This window comes from Penaeus japonicus, unplaced genomic scaffold (genome assembly GCF_977035675.1).
Source record: "Penaeus japonicus unplaced genomic scaffold, GWHDUDI00000001_assembly GWHDUDI00000010, whole genome shotgun sequence".
NCBI classification, from domain to species: domain Eukaryota; kingdom Metazoa; phylum Arthropoda; class Malacostraca; order Decapoda; family Penaeidae; genus Penaeus; species Penaeus japonicus.
This window is the reverse complement of record NW_028234412.1, coordinates 22,317,519-22,335,018: the sequence shown is the minus strand read 5'-3', so window position 1 is coordinate 22,335,018 and position 17,500 is coordinate 22,317,519. Positions and strand designations below refer to the sequence as shown.

The window sequence follows — 17,500 nt, the reverse complement described above, 5'->3', positions numbered from 1 at the left end:
TGAACTCCTGGAAGGTCGTTTATCATTCCTTATGATGCATCATAACTACCAGACTTTGGTTATAGCTTTAAGATTTGTGACTTGGTGTGTTGTTGATGAGATAAAAAAAATCATAGTCTCCACTGGAGCTGTTCACTCGTTTCTAAACTGTTATAGCTTGTGAATTGAGTAAAGGGCTGCGTTAGATATAATTTAGGTCCTTAATTCCTCTCTTCTTACAAAAGATCAGGAATGGTCACTTGAATGTTCTGTAGACATTTTGATGTTTCAGTGAAAATACATTTCAGAAGTCCATTGACTTGTATAAACTTGTCTTAATATTAGTATGAAAAAAAAAAAATTGTAAGTTTTGTGGCACAAATGGTTATTGGAAAAAAATTATTTCATGTGTGCTAACACTACAGGTGTAGTTACAGAGCAATGAATAATCTGTATGATGTCTGACAAACTTGATAGATATGTTCTCAATAATCCTTTTATAGTTTTGTGTCATTAAGAATTCTCAGTTTTGTTTTTGAAAGCCTATAAACAGGAGTGATGTAGTAAGATTTTTGTTTGTTTAAATGCATATTGCAAGTTGTTTTGTTTGCTGAGGATTTTTTAACTTATTATTTTAACAAAGGCAGTTCAAAGAAATGTTCAGAGTCAAAGTGATATTCCATGCTAAGTGTTCTGTGTGTCAAGCAATGCAAAGAATGATTTGTCTGAGAGCAATGTTGTTGGTTGCAATGCCTTCTAGAGATGCCTGTGTTTAGCATCAGAGACTACGGTTTATCTTCATTACTATCATTAGATTGGGATTCTTATTGCTGTTCTCTATTATTGTTCATAACATTGAGGCGGCATTTTGAGTGGATTTCAAGGATGAAAATAAGCACTTGAATAGTTGGATGGTTTGTGATGAATGATGATGCATTGATAGGTGATAAACAACACAAACTCCTGCCAGATGAGCAGCCTCATTGGGGGTGCTAAGCTTTTAGTGATAATTATCGTTAAATCTTCATTTGGGGTAGGCTATTGGAATTGAAATTGTCTGCTCATTCATGGCAGTGATAGAACCGAATAAATCCTGTCGTAACCTCTGAGCTTTTTCTATTTAGGGATATATATCACAGTCTTGTAACGTCACGATAAGCATGCCTTGCTCTATGGCATTGTAATATATATTTTTCATGTATATTTTTCTTACAGAGAAGTATGATTTACAGTGTAATGTTAAAAAGCAAAAAGTAGACAGTAACACAAGATGGCAGGAAGTCTTTGGAAGTGAATTCAACTGTATTGCATGTGGAAGTCCTCTTGCAATTAGACTTCCAGTATATCTCGCAAAACTACATTGGTTTGAATTAGTATCATATCTTTTGAAGAGTACACAAAAGAGCCCTTCTTGCACAGCTTGATGAAATTTAAAACAGTGATAAAGCATGAATTTGTCAGAAGCTTTCAGATGCTCTCTTGTTAGTACTGATCACCGTATGATGTTTATATGAACTCCAAAGAGTTAGATACAGATATGAAGCAGCTGAAAATAGCTAGAAAATTTTGGTTTTCTTTTCTCCTCTTAGTCGAGGAGAATGTATGGGTCTGTAGCATTACTGTATTGATTGTAGATGAGAAAGAGAGAAATGTATGAGTGACTATGACTTATTGTATTTTTTCTCTTTCTTTTGTGTACATTTTTGTTCTTTCCTTTATTTGTTGAGATTTTGAAGAACATGCTACAGGATTTTTTTTTTTTCTCTCTTGTCTCACAAAAATATTCCAGTAGAAAAGTTATAGACTTGTCCTACCAATGCATTTTAACCATGGACTGAAAGCCATGTACTGTCAAGACGAATAATAAGGATATTGAAAAGATGATTCATGATTTTTATTTTTTTTAACTGTTGTCCTTCATATGAGAAATATTGTGCAGATTGTTTAACAACAATTTATTTTTAGACATTTGATGTTATGCATAACATTCACAACAAGGTGAAAGAAATATAACATCATGAGACTATGGAGAACATTGACTTAACTGATAGGGAAATATGTAGAGGAAAATTACTTTGACACTTTTTTCCCCAAATACATGCAGTTATGCATTTGGGCCTGTATGTTTTATGTTGAGAGAGATCACTTACACATCTGGCAGTATTCTTCAAAAGCAATCAGATATGTGGCAACAAAATTGTTCTATCAATAAAGCTATTGAAATGGAGTTTTCTCTTCTTGCATTTGTAGAAAGAATCTATACAAACCACAGATCATATTCTTACCATATAAACATTGTTCATACATATGACATTTATTCCAAATTAGTAAGTAATGTCTATAACATGTATCAAATCTAAATCCATAGTATTTCATGAGTGATATGGAAAGAAGAAATTAAACCAGTGTTAGTAAAATTTTACTTTGTTATCATACCAAGAGTGATTTTAACTATCAAGTTTACCTGGCTCTCTTTATTTGAGAGCAACAAACACAAATATTTATCAGAACAGAATATTCTTGGGCTAAAGATTTGCAGAAGAAATGTTCCAAGACAATGGAACCATTAAAATGTTATATTGTGGGGAAAAATTAACCATGACAATTTATAGATTAATGTTGAGAATGTTCATCATAATTCAACTCGTATATAATTGTTTCATCAACAGAAGAGAGAAGTAAATAATGTTATTCAGTCTTGAAACATTATCAATATTTTAATTGCTATGGTACTTACTTATCTCTTCTCTTAGAAACTTTACACAAGGCACAGCATTATTTCTCTTAGAATTGCATATCTTATGTTTAGGATGTGCACACTTTTTTCTGGGTATGAATTAAATCTGAAAAAAATAGGGAGCAATATCAGCTATGAAAATGTTAAATTGATGATGTGGTATTGGGTAATTAATACATTGTATGTAATATGTAATCTCATATTGTAATTGTCTATATATATATTATGGTCTTGCATTGATTTTTTGTATCTCTTGTTTTTTACATAAAAATTACTGATGAATGAAGCACAGTTGGGTTTCATATCAATATTTTATTTTGAACATATGATGAAATTACTGGCCAGCTGATGAGGTGATTTTTTTTCTTCTCTATTTTATTACTGAAATGAAGTGTGACTGCATTGATAAGTTGCCATTTCTTATATAATTTAATAAAGGAAATTGATTCTGATTTCGTTTTTGTGTAGGAATTTCTCATTGTGTTTTATGATCAAGCAAAAAAAAAAAAAAAAGCAGAATTTGGGTAAAATATGAATTATATTATTTTGCATTCTATAACATTTATATGTTTGGTTTCGCTAGGAGGGAAACTAAACAGTGAAATAAATAATTATGTCTTTATACTTTGCTGAATTATTTCTGTTCAGATAATTGATAGAGATTTTATAACCCATTACAGCAGCTATCCAGCAATTTCATGAATGCAATGAAGGGATAATATGTGGATGAAATAAAGTTATCATTCTGGGTTGATATGTGAGCCATTAGTTTTGCAATGAAAGATAACATGTAGAAAATGAATACTGGATAATTAACGTGTGAGGAGTATTAACCAACCAAAATAATAAAGGTGCAGCCTGGATCAAGCCAGCCAAGCATGACAAGCCAAGCTACACAAGCTGAAAGAGAGTTAGACAGTGAGAAAAAGCTTGATTTTATATTATCTCGGAAGACTGTCAGGAGAAGATAGCATTGGTTAGTGTAATGGAATCGGATTGATAAAGAACTCACGATGCAATGTGAAGAGCAATCCATTTTGCTGATCCAGGTCCAACCGGCAGCAGATTGTAATGTTCTTGTGATCTCTAGAGGCAAGTTATTTATACTGTGAGATGCTTTTAGTAGGACTGACTGAGACAAATTATAAAAAATAAATGCATATGATCTCTTAGCATCTGGTAAGTAAATAAAACTTGACCTGCTCATGGAAAATTTGGTTAACTTGAAGACATAAAGAACAAGCATGGAAGAGCTTCTTGACATAATTAGATTATGCTTTCTAAAAGTATCTTTTACTTTTTAAAATCTTTATAAATGTTTCAGAGGGACAATACCATATTTATAATCAGGATGTTAATCATACAACAAAAAATACAATACACTTTATTTTACAGTCACAATACTCTCCTAAAATTATTCGTTGTATCAAATCTTGTAAATAAAAATATCATAATGACTAATTACACACTGGTCAATACAAATCTTACTTTCTACAAATCTATAAACATATTACTATATTACAGATCTATACACACATTTATTCTGAGAAAATGCAGCAACAATCGTTGTATTTCTTGATGAATGAAATGTTAAGAATGAAACTTAGTTTTCTTCAAAAACTAAGATAATCTTGACTAAAACATACAGTATAAAATAGTATAAAAAGCAAGACACTGGCATATATTTGTAAGGTTGACACAAATGTATAAACTGTATGCTTGAAAAGTATATATAAGGTGAATTTTCATATAATAATGCATTTCATTAAATAAACAATATCACATATGATTCATCTGTAGATACAAATAAAACCCTATTATAGGTATATAGTAAATAAAGAGTAACAAAGGCATTTTGTCGTAAATTAAATATGAATTTTCTGTGGAAATTATAAATCAACTAAATATTTTCAACTTGATTTTGAAATAAAAACAAATTAAAATTTCAACCTGCTCTGAAACCTTACAAAGTAATTCTTTTCATTTTACTTCAAAGGCCTCTGATTATCTCTGTATTCTTCTGAGCACTGTTAAGGCAAGTCTTTTTATTGATCCTTTCTGTTCAAGAGGAACAGAAGTGTACGGGAGTATTACGCACTCAAAGTCCACATCAGAGATTTCACACTTATCCACATTAATTTCTTGGCTGAGAAATCTTTTGCTTTAAGGCATAAAGGCAAGAGGGTAGTTCTGCATATACAAGAGTACAATCACAGAAGTGGACAATTTTTTTTCAACCACTCCCATCATGTATTTAACTTTTTTCTAGAATTGGTTTTATTCTTGAATATTTGTTGATAATTTATTAAAATCAACAGTCAATCCACAGAGTTTTATAGTTTCTCTCTTTTTTCTTTTTCTTTATATTCCTTCCTTCAAGCCTTCTTTTTCACTCGTCTTCCTTAAACTGTCTTTTTTTATTCCAGTTATCTTCTTCACTTTCCTGTTTTCCTTCTTGCATCTCCTGATTCTTTGCACATCAAAGTTCAGTTGTTTCTAGCTTTTTGTCAACCAGAGGATTTCCAATCTTGTGGAAGGTTTGGTACAGGTTAGCTCGATAAGTATCGTTGATGTTGTGATGCTCATGGTTCGTAAGCTGAGCGTTGGAACCCACTGTACTCGATTCCCTGAGAAAAATTGAGAAGAGTTAATGCCATTATAATATATTGCATTCACTGAAGGAAAAGAGGAATACCTTATGCATTAACTAAGAGTGTAAGAGCCAGAATTTCAAGAAGGGAAAAGCAGTAAGACAATTAAATAACCCACTAAGCAAGTTAATTCAGGGCAAATTGGATGTTTATGGCCTCTTATAATTTTTAGTTCTCTCTCTAATCATTCTGATTTCTATAGGGTTGGTATTTCTTGTATTCAACCTCTAATCTAAGATGCATGCCACTTGCACTGCATTTAATGTTTTTGGAATAAGTATGGTAAGTTCTATGACATTAACAAAAAATAGCACTTCTGAATTGCTCTCAGCATCATAAGAGTTTTAGGCCAGCCTTGGCAACATCCCCACGGTCACCAGCTCTTTAGGGTTCAAGTGCAGAAGCATTTACAATTAGATCCAAAGTCTATGAGCATGAAATGATCATCAGGAGGAAAGTGACTCCCTGTAGAGAAGGGATGGAGGAAGTACAAGTCTCGTGAAAAAGTCCTGTCCCACAACTGAAGTGAAAAGAATAATTTGCTTCAACTGATTTTGAAAGTGATATATTGTTTGACAGGACTTTTGGGTGTGATTACAAGTATAGAGCACAAAAAGAAATACATGAGGACCAGTCACTTTAGTAGTGCATGACACAACAGTAGAAGTTTAGGCTATTTCTACAAGCAAAATTTGTATTATGTTGGGCCACTATCGGTCCTATCTATCTCGGCCACACACAAATCCTAGAAGTGAAGGACATTTCTCTATGAAGGTCTTAAACTCACCCTGTATCCATGCATACTGTTCAGAAAGAAACAGAACTTATCCATCTTCACATTTATTACTCCTCAATTTCAAAATCGTTGGAAAAATATCTGTTAAGAATATGACACAGCTAAGATAACTAATCACTCATATCATCAGCATTTACCTTGATAATGGGTTGGGAACACTGCTGTGAGTAATATAAGGCATATCTCGGTCTCCTCTTGGCGAGAGGGATGTGTCTACAGCATTGTCATCCAGACTGTCATTCCCCTCACTCTGGTGGCTAAATAGAAAAAAAAAAAAAGATTAGCTACACCATTAAGGCTAAACAGAAAACAACTGAAATGAACAGTGATCTCTAAGTAATACCAACTAGCTATTAAAAATTCTCCAAATGAAATAGGGTAGTCTTTTATACATACATATGTAGACATACATATCCTTCATAAGGGAAATGTTATTCTGCTTTTTTGTGCAGTAATACATGGTTTCATACCTAACCACAAGTCTAGAATTCGCATATTAACATCTGAATTTCACAGAGATCTGCTCAATCTGGTAGAAAAGAAATTACTTAGTGTTTGTGGAAAATAAAAAAAAACAGGAGTCATTTTGTGCCTTACACAAACATATAGAATGAGGATTATCAGGGATATCTTCAAGGACCAATTTTTTTTCTGGGTGCTTAAAAGTCTAAAGAGTGCAAATGCATGTAAGGTGCAAAAGTGCAATCATAAAACCAATTGCTTGATACTGCAGTGGAGAATGCTATATCTATCTCATTGTACTAATTAGAATGGAGAGGACAGTTATCCTAATAATTATTCTGATGTTCATTTTTTGAAAGTGTGCATGCATTAACCCAATGACGACGGTGCGTCACACCCGTGTGACACAGCCAAAAACTCCCGTGCCGGGGCGTCATGCGATAGTGACGATTTCAATGCAATATTGCAATCGCCCGGCATATGGGACTTCGCGTAGAAAGTGCACCCGTCGGGAAAGGGTTAATTGCCTTTAATGTGACAGAATGACAAACTGACTTTTGAGCATTATTCAGTTTATCAAAATGATAGACTATTTTTGTAAGAAAATTATATCTGACATCACAAATGTACTACATAGTTCATTAAACTCAAGTTGGTGCAAAGAACTTTAAAAAAGAAAATCGGTATGCAAACAAATTGAAAGTATATACCTATAAAAACAGTCATTATTTCATTATTAAAAATCATAAACACAGAAATACTGAGCAAAAGACAGAACAACAAAAAATGCAAAACAGGACATTGTAAAAAAAAAAAAAAAGCACCTGTTAACCAAGGACCTATAGTACTTTGGTGAAATAAGCAAAAATATACGCAACAACAACAACAAAAATAACAACCAAGAACAAACGAAGACAAACAAAAAGCGGTGCAAAAAACTCACACAAATTGTTGATACCTCAGTGAATCTTCATCTTTATACCAATCATTATCAAACCCAGACATCCAGATGGGGTTGCTGCCTTCAACACTGTGGATGTTGGTATTAGGAACTGTGGACGACCTATTGAGGCCGGGTTCATGGGAACCTGAAATGCAAAGAGGGGATGTAGTGGATGACAGAGAATTTTAGGTGGGAAAAACTTGGATTTATTGTATCTGTTTGCAGCTTAATATGAGGGAAGTGTGTATGTGAAGTATACATCAATGTCTTGCATCTCCCATCCCCCTCAACATATTAACCACATAAAATATCATAAAGTTAAACTACTACCAAAAACAATCATACAGCTAAATTATATATGGTACTCACATTCCCCAAAGGCAGTAGCAGTGGCTGCCTTGAGCTGTCTGGAGTAGCGAGCTCGCTGTGACAGGCAGAGCGCAATGGTCAGGACCAGGAGAAGGGTGAGGAAGACTATGACGCCAACCAGCCACAGGAACAGCAGGTTGTCCTCCGCCACACCAGCAGTAATCAGTTCTGCACGCTGAGTGTCCAACACATTTAATTCCTAGGATTTTAACAGAGAAGATGTTAGTATGATAAAAGCTTTGGGTTACCTTTTTGTAACAGTCAGTCCATCATTCGCTCTGTTGTACTACAACCATTAGGTGATTTTGTAGCCGACTAATACTGAATCACATGTATTCTTAAATGTAGAGCCACTACTCCATCACCAACTATGAATAGGGAAAATAGTTTATAAAATATGTACAAGGGTTTTACTAATTATGTTAATGGATCATAAGTATACTACAAGCTTCCATCACCAGAGCAAAATCAATTTCTTAATCATTAAATATAATGTATAGTCACAATTCTAAGAACAGACTCATATGTCATCAAACTTGAGCTTAAACACTGTATCATGAAAAGACTAACCTTGAAGAGATTATCCAGGTACTCCACATTCTCATCAATCATGGCCAGAACTTGCTTGACTTCCAACACAGAATTGTCTTTTCTGTCAACAAGATGGAGGTACAAGTCAGTCTTGGTCTTGTCCACTGTCCCATCGTGATTTTCATGGACTCGGAAGTCATCAACATTAACGATGGCTCCGGTGACATTTCCAAGATAATCCCTGAAGTATTCAACTTGTTCTCGTACCTGGTGAAAGGAATGGGTGGATAAGTTGTTATTAGAAATAATGATAAATAACATGGCTTCATATCAGATACAAATCTCAGGTTATCGTCCAAGAGAAAAAAGAAGAAGGAAAGGAAAGTGTATTTTTTGTTACAATAACCATGTAAATTTCCCGTTTTCTTCTAACCTCCTCAGGGGACTGCCTTAAGATGAACCTCACTCTCTGGTCTTCTCGTAAAAGGTATATGAACACTCTTGCTCTGTCTGCATATCCACTGCTATCATTAACATAAACCTGAAAAAAATAAAAAGATTCTCAATATACTTTGATCATAATTCCTATTAGCAACTGAAACTGTATTCTGGTCATATGTATACATATGCTGAGACTAATACAATATATACAAATAGGTGTCTCTGAACACAATTCTACCTTGAAATCAAAATATCCCTTCATTCCCTTCTGAGGATCAAAGTTCAGCTTAACGATGCCAGAAACAGGATCAACAACAAAGGGAGATCTGCGGATATTGTCCAGGTTCTCAGAGAGGGTTTCTTGCACCCTGCCGTCCATGTAGTACCTCAAGCGGCTGTTCTCACTAGAATCTGGATCAATTGCCTGAAAGTAGATTGAAAAAGTTGGTTGCATTCTTATGGTGATAGTAATAATTGTAATGTATACATTGATAATATAAATAACAATGATAATCATCATCATCATCATAATAATGATAAGAAAAAATATAACAGATAATAAATATGATAATGGGATGATGCAAAGATGAGGAGCCAATCCTATAAACAAATCCAAACAAAACTGAAAATAAATAAAGCAGGAGAGGAAAAAGACCAAATACATTGAGGAAGAAAACCTAAAAATCTACACAACACAAACAGACACACACTCACCGTTATTTTCATTATCTCCGCCCCAAAGTGAGATTCTGTGGTAATGCCACCCGTGAAGACTTCCCTTGTGAACTTCGGGGGATTGTCATTGATGTCGTTGACGAAGATATGGACCTTGAGCAGTGTGTCATCCCTGGGGTCAAAGAAAGCCACTGGCTCTGGCAGGGTGAGGCAGTCCTCGGTGGCTTTGACGAGCAGAGTGTAGTGGTCCTCGGCCTCACGGTCTAGCTCCTTCATGGTCTGTATGAATTGTAGGAATTTGTTACACAACCATTCACAACTTTCTTCTTTTTAAGAGGCACATAGGGGTCCATAATGAAATAGTACATGGTAAAATAAGAGAAATTATATATGGATGAAATACAATTAATACAAATTACATAAGTTATCATACAAAAATAGAAACATTATCTTAATTATCATGATTTTATTTTCAATACAAAAATAAGATTTCAAATCTGATTTTTAAGAATCAAAGTCTAGAGTATCAGACAAATACCAAACAAGAAACAATATCTATAATATATCATAACAAACCTAAAACCAGTTTACTCACCATGAGTTCATGGGATATTCTGTCCAAGCTAAAGGTTGAGTATTCATCTCCTCCGACAATAAAATAGCAAACATGGGCGCCATTGTCCTCATCAATATCATCCAAGTCTACAGTGTCAATTAGCTTTGTTCTCTCTGATCCAGCTGTCTTGTGTTCTGTGGAGAAAAAAAAACACGTTAATAAAACTAAATCATTAAAATGTGGCTGAGGTCAAGTCCTTTTACAAAGTATATCTTAGAGTTATAGCAAGAAATATTAGATCTTTCATAGCAAATTTTATTAATCCCTTACCAGTAAAATTCACTATCATTTGGTCTTTTAGGAACTGTGGCTCAAAATCATTGATATTTCTGACATAGATTGTAAGGTCAAGATCGCTTGAAAGAGGTGCTGGAACTCCTTGATCATAGGCTTCAACACGAATCTGCAAAAATTGATGGTTTTAAATTAGCTTATAAACATATGTATTCCATATTTACCAGAACTTAAAATATACTGCAAAGATAATTCAAAGTTTTTATTAGTTACATTTATCTTCAAAATAAAAAAATGTATCCTCAAGTATTGCCTTTTTCTAGTTGTTAATAATGGGTTTATTTTGCAATCTAAATTCAAGGAGAGTAAACTAGAACTTGTTATTGTTACCTCATATATTTTTTGTCTCTCTCGGTCCAAGGGTTTTAGCAGGAGAACAGCTCCTGTTATTTCATCAATGCTAAAGGTCTGCCAGTCACCAAGAGCATCCTTGAGAATCCTGTACCTCACAGCTCCATTGATTCCAATATCTTCATCTGTGGCCCTCACTTGTATGACTAGACTCCCAACTGTTGCATTCTGTTGATGAAAATAAAGTCTTAGGCAATGAATGAACTGATGAAGTATATACAAGTAAATGCCAGTTGAGGAATATGGCAGGATATGTTGAACACAAACAGCTCATGAACTTATAGATCTTTTCTCGATGTAGAACTCTCTTCAAGTGCCATGCTTACCTCAGGAACACGAATAGTCAGGTTGACTGAAGGTGAGACAAAGAGCGGAGCGTGATCATTAAAATCAGTCACACAGACATCAACTTTCGACATGACTGAGTTTGGGGGGAAGCCTCTGTCTTGTGCCTGCACTATCAAGGAGTAGTTCCCGTATTGCCCTACAAGTGGTTTGGCAGCAAATATTTGAGCAGCCGTTTGATCTATCATCCGCAAATCAAAAAGTCCTGAAAAGAGAGAAAAGTTGGTAAAACACTAGTACTTCCAAAAACAAGGGCAAAATTATAAAACAACAATAATTATAACATAAAGCCAATGATGTTTAACACTGTGAAACATGACAGGAGATGAACATGTGAACCTACAGCTATGCAAGGCAGATTGCCAAAACCCTAACGAAGAAGCTCACCCTTTTCGTTTCCACCCTCAATAGTAAAGAGTATCCGTCCATTGGGAGAGGTTGGATCGTCACCGTCACTGGCTCTCACGACAGTGACCGTCTCTCTCGGTTCGTGGAACTCTGTGATCATGGTGCACCCTTCGCGCTCCTCAAATACTGGCGCTTCGTCATTGATGTCTGCTACTGTGACCCTGTATTGTGAGGGTTTTTTTTATTAGACTTACTGTAGTGTTATTAAAATAACAATGGAATAACAGGAAGGTTAATTGTAAATATGAAGGAACAATACAATTAACATGACATGAATACTTTATAAAGTAAGTAAAATTTCTCTTTTCGAATAACATTTAAGTTCATTACTAACCATACAAAACATACATATATAAAAAATATAATCTCTTGATATGAAGAAAACGACAAGCAAGAAAAGACGTTTACCCAATCTGCATGAAAGCATTTCTTGACTCGCCAGTGGAATACCCGAACTGGTAGTTGTCCCAGGCTTCGATGAGGAGCGTAAAGGAGCCCATCTCTTCGCGGTTCAGGGGAGAAGCAACAGTAATAACGCCTGTGTCTGGATCAATCTGAAACGGTAAGAGAGATCTTTCAGTTTCCGCATAGAAAAATGTGGTCAATATAACATATCGCACTTTCGCTCTCTCTCGCTCACTCGTTCACCCATTTATTCTCGTTCTCTCTCACCTTGAACTTCCCATCGGAAGACTTTCTGTCGAGGAGGTAGGTGACCTGGCCGTAGTCATCGGAGTCGGGGTCAACCGCGGACACGACAGCAACCTGGGTGCCCGGAGGAGCGTCCTCGCGGATGGTCAGGTTGGACGGCGGGTTCACGAACACCGGGTTGTTGTCGTTCTCGTCGATTACCTGCACGAGGAGAGGGTGAAATAAGTAAGATGGAGGGAAGAAATGGGTGAATGAGGGAATAAATAGGGTGGATTAAATAAGGAAGGTGATAAGAAATAGGATGGAGGGAATAAATATTTCTTAGTAGTTTCATTTGTGTCTGATGGGGGCAATGGTGTGCTGATATGGAAAATCCTGATAAGGTTCATGGATTTAATATGCTTATAAAGAACTATATGAGCTATATAAGAGCTCCTAAACCTAGTACATATTTATAAAACTATGAAGAAGAGCTGAAAAAGACACTGAAATCTGCATCATTGTTCCCTACTTGGAGGGTCTCCACCTCACCTGGACAAGAACATCCACAAAGCTGGAGCGAGGAGGCACGCCCGAGTCGGTGGCTTCCACGGAGAAGTTGAGCCAAGAAGACACCTCTCGGTCGACTCGCTCCACTACGACGATCTCGCCGGTCTCGTGGTCCAGGTTGATGAGGGACAGGATCGTCGGTGGCCCCTTCAAGGGAAGGAACGAGCGTTACGTACTGCCATTGATCTGTCTATACACACTTCTAAAGCAATCAAATATAATAACAAAATCCATTTGTATCATGATCTATCATAAGAGTTTTATCCTTAGTTTTAATCCTTCCCGTCCTCCAATCACAGTAAAGCTAATCCACAAACAGCAAGCGCCAAAGATCCTCACATGCAGTGAGTAGGTGATGGTGCGGTTCTTGTCCACGTCGTCGGCCACCACGTTGACGACCGTCGTCCCCGTCTTCGCGTTCTCGGCCACGCTCCTCCTGTAGAACGACTTGCGAAACTTGGGGTCGTTGTCGTTGATGTCCTGGACCTGTATGGTGAGCGTGGCCGTGGCAGTCTGCTTCTGAGTGGCCGCCGCCTGGTCCTCGCACACCAGAGCCAGTCGAATCACCTCGATCTTCTCTCGGTCCAGCTGCCTAACCGTCCGGATCACGCCCTCCACCTCGCTGATCTCGAAGGCGTCGGCGTAGTTGTACTCCGAGGGCTGCGGGGGAGCGGGACGGTTAGTATGCGGTCAGCGGTTTCAGGTGGGAGGGGTGGAGCCTCGCCTGTTTGAACGCTCTTTATTCGAATATCTAATTAGTTAAAACTTGTTCACCAGTACCAACCCACAAAATTCTAAGAAACAAGTTACTGGGTGACGGAGAAATAGCTGTATTTGTTTATGAAGGAATATTTTATCGTCTGCATGAAGTAAACATCCGCAATTAGCTCGAAGATCTGATGACAATCAGTAAACGATAAAAGTAACAGCTCGTAAAGTTCCATGGTTTATATATACATAAACATAAACATATGTATATACATATACATGTGTGTGTATGTATATATATATATATATATATATATATATATATATATATATATATATATATATATATATATCATATGAGGGAGGGGGGGACGGATAGGGATAGGGATAGGGAGGGGGGGAGGGAGGGAGAGAGGGAGAGAGGGAGAGAGGGAGAGAGGGAGAGAGGGAGAGAAGGGAGAGAGGGGGAGAGAAGGAGAGAGGGGGGGAGAGAGAGAGAGAGAGAGAGAGAGAGAGAGAGAGAGAGAGAGGAGAGAGAGAGAGAGGAGAGAGAGAGGGGAGAGAGAGAGGAGAGAGAGAGAGAGAGAGGGAGGGAGGAAGAGAGAGAGAGAAGGGGGGAGAGAGAGAGAGAGAGAGAGAGAGAGAGAGAGAGAGAGAGAGAGAGAGAGAGAGAGAGAGAGAGAGAGAGAGAGAGAGAGAGAGAGAGAGAGAGAGAGTTTCATTTTGAATTACATAAGCACTCAACCCCCCAAATATGGTTAAGTTCCCTGTTACCTTGACAATGACGCCCTCTTCATTCCTGGCCTCCGAGTGGAGGGCATCAATGGAGTAGCGGAGTTTGGGGCGCGCATCGAGGTCCTGCGCCTCCACCCGGTGGACGTAGAACCCGGCCTCTTCGTTCTCAAACACCCTGCCGAGATGGAGTGCCAATTTTAGAAAAGAAAAAAATGCACTCGAAGATCCCCCGGAATTATAAAATGAAATGAGAAAATCAGCAATGCCAGCTATGTGGTTGATCGTTCCCTCCAGTTACGCTCTACTATAATACCACTGACAAGTTAATCACAACACCAAAAGGCGACATTTCCTCGCCTATAATCGCTCATGCACACGACTCACTTGACGGTCCCCGGATCCACGAAGACCGGAGGCTTGTTATTGACGTCCAAAATGGTGATGTTCACGACCGTCCTGGCCTGCAGCTGCGCGGTGCCGATGCCCCCGTCCAGGGCGATCACCTCCAGGACGTAGGTGGTGGCCCGCGGCTCGGTCCGGTCGGGGTCCAGCAGGGCTCCTTGGGCCACCGAGATCACGCCCGTGTCCGCCTCCATCACGAACTTGTCTTGGGCGCCGTGCTGGATCCGGAACACGACCTTCTTGTTCACCGACGAGCCGTCGTTGTCCCAGGCGAACACCTGTGCGGGAGGGAGCGAGGGTTGACACCAGACTTTGCCTCCCTGTTTCCTTGGACAAGCGTTAATCTAACAGCAATGTACATATGTATGTATGTACGTGTGTGTGTGTGCGTGTGTGTGTGTGTGTGTGTGTGTGTGTGTGTGTGTGTGTGTGTGTGTGTGTGTGTGTGTGTGTGTGTGTGTGTGTGTGTGTGTGTGTGTGTGTGTGTGTGTGTGCGCGCGCGCGAGTGCGCGTCTGCGTGTGTCAGTGTAAGCGTGATTGCGAGTACATGATATTATATATATACAAGATACCACTGAGGAAAAAACTTAAATTATTCGTTTCTTGAAATTTTCCTTCCTTTCACTCTTGGAAAAAATTCCTTATCCCACAATTACTAATAATCCAAACTTCGAAAATCTCTTTTAATGTTGATGCATATCTTCTTTATCCTGTGCTTCGTGATAAAAAAAACACAATTCGGGAAAAAAAATCCAAGCTGGTAAGAGACCTCGTAAGTTTGAAGAACGAAAGTTTTTTCCTGTTATCCCTTACAGTATTAAATTCTTCAAAGTAATATAAAGAACTTGAATTCAAGAGTCAAACGAACCTGCAAGGCGTCGCCTCCTTTGTCGAAGCTTTGTTAAGACGCGTGACGTTAGGAGTATAAAACTATTCACAATATCTACTTTTTGTTTACAACTTATTTTCCTCTCAATACTGTTGATTTTCTAAGATCTGATACTGTGTGTAGAAACACATATAGCTGTATCTGTTTATATACAATATGTACACTAACTGCTTGTGTCAGCACAGTTCCGTAGGTAGATCCCAGCAGGGGTCGAGTGTCTGGGGTATTTATACCCATACGTCGGGCCTGTTCAGCCCGACACATGGAGAGGCGTGTGCGACATGAACTCTTTCAGGTCATGCAGAACTGACGGGGACAGGTGGCTCTCCTCCAACACCACCTCCGTGTACCAGCTGTTGAGCCTCTTCGTGAGGTCCTTGACCCACGTCGCCGAGGAGTCCGTGATGCTCCGGAGCCTCAGCCAGAGCTTCTTGCCCTTGAAATGGAGAGGCTGGAAGCTCGCGGGCGGGATGGAGGTCGGGAGGTCCAGCCGCAGGTACAGATACTTCAGACTGCGCCGCTGATTCCCGATGCTGTTCGTGAGGGCGGTCAGGGCTTCCAGGGAGGAAACCCTCACGTTCAGCTCCTCCAGGTGGTGGCAGTGCCGAAGAGCCATGGTGCCCTCGAGACCCAGGTGCCCCCAGCACTCCTGCAGCGTCCCTGGCGGCTGCAGGGGCACCACCAGCGCATCGCTCGTGGTTTCATCGCCCCATGTGTAGAACTGCGCCTCTTGTCGCAGGTGGACGAACGTGGTGGAACACGTCCCGAGAGCGTGGATGATGCGTATGACCGCCTCCCCTCGCTCCCCGTCCGAGGCGTCGGGCGTCACCACCACGAGCCGGGGCTTGTAGGCTCCTCGCCGAAGCAGCTCGGCGACCACGCAGTTGGTTTCAGGAGAATGGCGAGCGGCAACCCAAGTGGCCAGGGAAGATAGGGTCATGGATACGGCTTCGCACACGTTGCTGGTGAAGTTGCATTCCTTCAGTAAAGTCAACCACGCTAGCATATTTTCCTTATCGTCTAGAGACCTCTCATACAGGCTGACGACATCCTTAGCATCATAAAGCGTGTGCTTGCTGTACAGGAAAGATCCCGCCACGTGAAGGAGCACGTCCCGCAACATTCTGGGTTCCTGCTTGCACAAGGCCGATAACTTAGGGCGACGAATGCGGGTTCTGCCTTTCAACAGAAGGGAGTCCGCGAGGAAGAAGCCGTAGAGGACCTCGGCGAGCGACGGGTGGACAAGAAGGCCTTGCTTACTCCCATTGGCCCCGCTCTTCACTACGACGAGCGGACTGAAATGCCACAGCACCCGAGGGTCCTTGAACAGGCAATGGTCGGCTTCGAGCAAGACTTGATGACCGTGCGGCCAGCTGCTGTCTGACACGAGTCCCTTCGTTGCCCGGTAGAGCTGTTGCAAACTGCCCTCCACCGCGAGCCTTGCGGCCTCTCTGTGCCCCCCACAGTCTCCCTTGATTACTTCTGCAAGGCGGTGTTGGCACACACTCAGCAGGCGGGAGAAGAGGCTCGACACGGACGTAGAAAAGAGTAAGTGGTTCGGGTTGATGCACCACAGGTACAGCAAATAAGCCAAGGGAAGGGGGTAAAGAACGGTTGGATTTATCGACACAGATGATAGTAAACTGCTGAACTGTTCTACCCTTTCCTGAGGCGAATTTTTGTGGTTTTCACAGAGAGAGAAGAACTGTAATGCGTATTCCTTAATAGCCTGGGGCGTCATCGGGCACATCTCGGCCAACACATACTTCGTTCCGTGATCTTTCACGACCTGTATAAATTCCCCTTCATTGCCCGAGCGTGTAGTTAACAGCAGGCGATTTCTGCCTAAATTCTCCAAGATTTCCTTTAGCACAGGAACGGCCTCTCGCGCAGCTCCTCCGACATCCAAGAGGAATAACGCATTCATCTTTTTCATCTCTTCATAAATACTCGAGTTTGGATAGTCCT

General features: G+C 39.5%; 3 protein-coding genes across 12 annotated transcripts in view; 1 reads left to right on the top strand and 2 right to left on the bottom strand.

The window, feature by feature from the left end:
* The window catches only part of LOC147471151 (uncharacterized), a 308,461-nt gene extending 306,255 nt beyond the window's left edge, over nt 1-2,206 (top strand). For 5 of the 7 annotated variants that reach the window (XM_086541001.1, XM_086541002.1, XM_086541003.1 and 2 more), the window contains exon 6: nt 1-2,206. This exon is cut by the window's left edge and continues 1,107 nt beyond it. The gene's annotated coding sequence lies outside the window, so the exon portion shown is untranslated. The other 2 variants (XM_086541006.1, XM_086541007.1) reach the window with 1 other exon arrangement.
* Nucleotides 2,207-4,086: 1,880 nt separating this feature from the next.
* Nucleotides 4,087-17,500, bottom strand: part of Cad88C (cadherin 88C) — a 277,126-nt gene continuing 263,712 nt past the window's right edge. For 2 of the 4 annotated variants that reach the window (XM_086540999.1, XM_086541000.1), the window contains 19 exons: nt 14,626-14,921; nt 14,281-14,416; nt 13,138-13,458; nt 12,781-12,945; nt 12,271-12,450; nt 12,007-12,152; nt 11,578-11,759; nt 11,172-11,395; nt 10,825-11,013; nt 10,471-10,603; nt 10,180-10,334; nt 9,624-9,863; nt 9,148-9,333; nt 8,902-9,009; nt 8,508-8,735; nt 7,938-8,136; nt 7,569-7,713; nt 6,301-6,420; nt 4,087-5,343 (listed from right to left, as the gene is read on the bottom strand). In XM_086540999.1, the coding sequence (XP_086397125.1) occupies nt 5,196-5,343; nt 6,301-6,420; nt 7,569-7,713; nt 7,938-8,136; nt 8,508-8,735; nt 8,902-9,009; nt 9,148-9,333; nt 9,624-9,863; nt 10,180-10,334; nt 10,471-10,603; nt 10,825-11,013; nt 11,172-11,395; nt 11,578-11,759; nt 12,007-12,152; nt 12,271-12,450; nt 12,781-12,945; nt 13,138-13,458; nt 14,281-14,416; nt 14,626-14,921 (3,501 nt within the window). In that variant the 3' untranslated portion in view covers nt 4,087-5,195. The remainder of the gene's footprint in view (nt 5,344-6,300; nt 6,421-7,568; nt 7,714-7,937; nt 8,137-8,507; nt 8,736-8,901; nt 9,010-9,147; nt 9,334-9,623; nt 9,864-10,179; nt 10,335-10,470; nt 10,604-10,824; nt 11,014-11,171; nt 11,396-11,577; nt 11,760-12,006; nt 12,153-12,270; nt 12,451-12,780; nt 12,946-13,137; nt 13,459-14,280; nt 14,417-14,625; nt 14,922-17,500) is intronic. The other 2 variants (XM_043034678.2, XM_043034679.2) reach the window with 2 other exon arrangements.
* The window catches only part of LOC147471150 (uncharacterized), a 9,250-nt gene continuing 7,387 nt past the window's right edge, over nt 15,638-17,500 (bottom strand). Inside the window, exon 2 of the mRNA XM_086540425.1 lies at nt 15,638-17,500. This exon is cut by the window's right edge and continues 2,542 nt beyond it. Coding sequence (XP_086396551.1) covers nt 15,783-17,500 — 1,718 coding nt within the window. The 3' untranslated portion in view covers nt 15,638-15,782.